General features: G+C 38.7%; 1 protein-coding gene across 1 annotated transcript; it reads left to right on the top strand.

Moving 5' to 3' along the window:
• On the top strand, positions 1-654 carry Smp_193750 (family S33 non-peptidase homologue (S33 family); the record flags this gene model as incomplete). Its single annotated transcript, XM_018789962.1, has 3 exons — positions 1-156; positions 184-357; positions 388-654. 3 exons carry the CDS (start codon positions 1-3, stop codon positions 652-654), a joined length of 597 nt encoding a protein of 198 aa, XP_018655353.1.
• Between the last annotated feature and the right edge of the window lie 4,463 nt (positions 655-5,117).

The raw sequence follows: 5,117 nt of genomic DNA, 5'->3' as shown, positions 1-5,117 counted from the left end.
ATGAATAAGGCGGTGGCGCTATCTCGTTTGGTCATACAGTCAGCTGATGTTTCAATTAAATCTAGTATGGTGATTTGCCATGGTTTGTTAGGTTCCAAGAATAATTGGAAGAGTATTTCCAATGCGTTTGCTCAGAAAAACTGTGGAACTGCAGGTGTATGATTACTAATCTCTCACTCACAGATTGTGACCGTTGATTTGCGTAATCACGGAAGTAGCCCACATTCCGATTATATGAACTATTTTAATATGGCTGAAGATATACACATGGTTGTAGATGACCTCCGCCTGCGGAACGTATGTTTGGTTGGGCATAGTATGGGTGGAAAAGCGGTTATGTGCGCAGCTCTAATGAAAGTAGTTATCTTTTAAATGATTATTAGCCAGCCAGAAAGGTATGATAAGTTGGTTGTTTTTGACATATCCACGACACCAAAGCCTACTATACAATCTCTTTCTCCTATAATAAATCTAATGTCTTCTGTGGATTTGAAAGCTTTGGGACACAAATATAATGGGAATATAGGAATGGTCCGTAATTCATTGATGAAAGAATGGGATAAAACAGTCCCGGTAAGTAGAAAACTTCCACTCAGTAGTTTTGAAAACCAAGTTGGTTCTTTTATGATTCACCAGCACGTGTTCAAAATTTAGTGATTACCACTCGTTGAGTTTTTGAAGAGGAAACTTAGTTACAGAAAGTCCTGATGTTTTTCGTTTAGAAATATGGCTGTGCAGGAACTGAATATGTATTCAAAAAATGTACTGAGGCCCAACACGATCACGTCTATTTATGTTTGCGCACATGCTTCCTATTGGATACGAATATATTACGGTTGAGTGGTATTACACGGTAGTATTACCACGACGCGCTATGCTGACTAGTATTGGGGATGGCTGGAAGAGAGTTAGGGGTGGCCAAACCAAAACGTGGCATCAGAGCATGAATTCACTAACTTCTAGTCTGAGCCATGTTGGCAGATGCAGACTAATTGGTTGGGGTCCACGTGACTATCGTAACCAATGGTTGGAGACTCTAGGTGACGTGGCTTAGAATCGATCACAATGGCGTAGGTGTATACGCTCGTTGTCTTCCCTTAAACCTTGAGATTAAAATTGCTTCATAACTTTCTTCCTTTCTATACTATATCCTTATATACAACCTTTCTTTTATATATTTCTACCACTAAGTTAACTACTATAAATCCGGTGTTCATCTTGTTGTGCTAATAAGGTATGGCAACTTGGACCGATACATATGTGTGCCCGGTCCTACGTTGTAGCTGACTGACTGAGTATTACGGTTATCAGTAAATGAATTCTGACCTCAAAACGGTATTGGATTTCAACTACTTGCATGGTCCGGTTTTGATGTAGGTCTCTTCAGCAGAACCACTTAATCTAATTCCTAATGCGTTCTGGTCATAGGAAACGCGAACTTTTTAAAAATTTCCTGACGTTTTGTCACTTAGTGTAAGTTGTTTTTTCAGAGAATAAATAAACAAGTTAAATAGCCTAAGTTTAAATAGTACAAAGGAACAAGGCAAAATTTTCAGTTCGATCAGTCCAAACACATGTCTGACCAAGTCAATGACACGTCATTTCTGTCAAGGTGATTTATGTGAGACATGTTTGTGTATTTTTGTGCAGGTTGATGGACAAAAAATGTGACATTTGTGATGTGAAAGGATAGAGTTGGATTTGTATGTGCGATAATAGTGTGGGAACCTGCTTCAGTTTGGGCACCTGGGCAGTATTTTAGCCCTCACACAAATCAAATGAGATTTATGCGGTGCATATATATCTGGTTACCCCCTTGTACCATTATTTATGTGTTTAAATAAATAATAAAGTGTGGTGTAAATAAGATCAGACATGGTAGCTCGGACAGATGGTCCAAGTCGAATGATTAGTAAGGTCTTCTTTTCTATTGAGGGAAGTAGGATAAATTAATATATGGAAAGCTTCAGCTACTCTCCTTTCTTTGTAGTTGAAAAAACCTTTTTGTATCATTTTGATATTTTTATTATCAATTTGGTGGTTATTGAAAATGGCATGAACTGCTATTGTCGATCTAATTTGGAGCCTTGCCAGTCCTACAAGATTATTAGGCGGTTTCCTTATGTATCCAAGATGTTCTTTGGCTCGAGTCATGATTTCATGAGGTGACTCTTCAATAAAAAAGGCATCATAATCGAGACATTCTAATTTGTAGACGCACTTCTGCGTCGACATAAATGGCCCTTTTTCCTTCACACGAACTAAAGCATTTCGGAGGATTTTAGTTGTTTTATAGTATGCTTTGACTGGGTTTTTTAAAACCCTTTGGAGTTCTGTTGTACCATAGCGGTATTATAAAACCATATTACCAATCCATGGTATTTCATTCGCATTGTTATTTAGCAGTAAAACGTCTCGTTTTATTGCACTTCTAGCAATCTTAATGGGAAGAATTATTAAAACAACATATATAAGCGAACAATATTGTTTTCGATTAGATCCTCATCAGGCTTTACTCTAATATACAGTAATATTTATATGCATATACGAAATTATTAAACCAATCAAGGCAGTTTATGAGTCAATGATAACAGTGGAATAGATTACATAATCAAAATTAATAATAAGTAGAAAGTACAAATTGATAGTGTAATGACAAGTGTACTAGTTGTGATAAGAATAATAAAAGGCTTGAATCAATGTTACATAATAGGAAAATAGGTCAATGATTAGAAAAATATAGACACTGAAATAACATTCATAGAAATTATAAGATTACGTAATAAGAAGTGTTCAGATAATTGGAAGCGAATATTAGAAAAATTATAAGTAAATAATTGATAGGGGGGTGAAGAAAAATAAACGAAGAAAGAGTATGGAAAATAAGATTATTTATTAAGGCCAAGGGAGGGATAAGGGTGTTACAAATTTCTTATGAACACAAAGACTTGGGTTGTTGGATCGAATTCCTATAGCTTCTGCTATGTGTAGGAGACGAGATCGAACCCCATAAGGAAAAGTAGTAGGAATACGATAAATAACTTTAAAAGACTGGTTTCTGTCAACTTCATGACCACTATCAATCAAGTGTGAAAGAATCGAGCTCCGTATCGACTTGACCATACCTTTTCCTAACCACGAAGGGAGGTGTTCACTAACTCTTTGGTTGGAATGTGGGCTACTTCCGTGATTACGCAAATCAACGGTCACAATCTGTGAGTGAGAGATTAGTAATCATACACCTGCAGTTCCACAGTTTTTCTGAGCAAACGCATTGGAAATACTCTTCCAATTATTCTTGGAACCTAACAAACCATGGCAAATCACCATACTAGATTTAATTGAAACATCAGCTGACTGTATGACCAAACGAGATAGCGCCACCGCCTTATTCATTTTGGCGGTGGAATGGTTCAAATGGTTCCGGGTAGAATAGAAGAAGCTTTCGCTTAACGGGCTTCCGTATCTAGTAGCAGTGGATCGCCGATACCTACAGGCAGGAACCTATGTATATTAACGATAAAAGAGGTAGAAGAAAAAAGTTGGTGAATCATTGTGAGATACTGTTCTTAGTTCTTAAGAATATGTCAAGTTTCCTCTGAAAGGATCCCTAGGAAGTCGCTTGGACTAGCTCAGCCAGCAGCGAATTCCAGCATTTGACTATTCTTAAGGAGTAGAAGGTAATTCTACGGTCCTTTCTGCCGTGTTATGTCTCCAGATTCTGGATGTTACGCCCAAAGTTCGTATTGGGACTAAGCTTAAGTAGGTGTTTAAGAGGATGCCCAGAAGTGTTTAGGATGCCGTAAATCATTATAATGTCACCTCTAAGGCTCCTATACTCCCATGGGTAAATGTTCAGTGATTGGAGGCGCTCTTCAGGCATTTTTGTTGCAGTTAGCGTTAGATTTCGAATCGTAGGGTACAAACGCTGCTAGATCTTCAGCTTGGGATACCCCTAGAGGGAAGTTGCCTAACTTGTAGCTGTAGTCTACAACATGTCCCAGATGGGTTACTTTACACTTGGAAATGTTAAGAGTAAGTTCGTTGCTGTCTCCCTAACTTTGATGCCGAGCCATATCCTCCTGAGGTGCCAAACTATCCTCTTCGTTACGTAGTTCTCTCCAGAGCTTCACATCATCAGCGAAAACCAATGAATCTGATGATGCCTGCTGCGGAAGATCGTTTATGCAAATTAAGGAAGAGGTTCTAGTACTTAAACACAGGAGTCCTCCCTAGGACATTCCATAGCCTGAGAGAAAGTGAAGTTAACGCCGACCTTAAGGTGTCGATTTTTTATATATGAAGTGAGACAATCAATTAAAGGTGATTTTATACCTAATTGTTTGAGCTTATTGATAAAACATATACGGTTGACCCCATCAAAAGCTTTTGAGAAGTCAACTTAAATGACGTCAACCTTCCCCTTGCGATCTATGATGGTTTTTTATCTGTCCACCGCGGTCAGTAGGTTAGTTATACGATAGTTAACTTTTCTGAAACCGTGCTGTCAGGATGAAAATAAGATCATGGATATTAAGCAGTCACGTGGACCGTCACATATCAGGGACTTCATATGCTGGAGGGTATTGAGAGAAGTGCTACTGGTCGGTAGCTTGAAGGTTCTCTGCGTCGACCTCCTTTGAAAATTGGTATAATATGAGTCCGTTTCCAATTTTATGGTAATGTGCCTTGGCTTGGCGAATGTGAGAACATCACGCTAGGCGGTATTGTCAAGATTGAAGCTGCTTCCCTCGGTTTAACTGAACGGATCATATCCGGGCCAGGAGAAGTGTCTTCTTTAAGGTACTGCACTCCCCAGTACACCACGTCAGCGCTCAGTTTCTCTTCTGAGAGTTCTGTTGAGTCGCAGGTGAAGCTGTAACAGCTCAGGTTGGTTGGTTAAGAGTTGACCCCAAACAACCAAGCATATGCTAAAACAGTATTGTTCAAGTATTCATTCACTTCCTTACTTTTTGTAAGCGTTGTATTCCCTATTATCTTATATTGAATGTTGAGAGCCTTTGTTTGTCTGAACAGATAATCCCATGCTCCACTGTGACTGCGCGAAGATCGAAATAAAGACCTATTCACTACTTCTCTGGTTTCTTCTATCAATA

This window comes from Schistosoma mansoni, chromosome W (assembly GCF_000237925.1).
Source record: "Schistosoma mansoni strain Puerto Rico chromosome W, complete genome".
Taxonomy (NCBI): Eukaryota; Metazoa; Platyhelminthes; class Trematoda; order Strigeidida; family Schistosomatidae; genus Schistosoma; species Schistosoma mansoni.
This window is presented reverse-complemented; position numbering and strand designations above follow the sequence as displayed.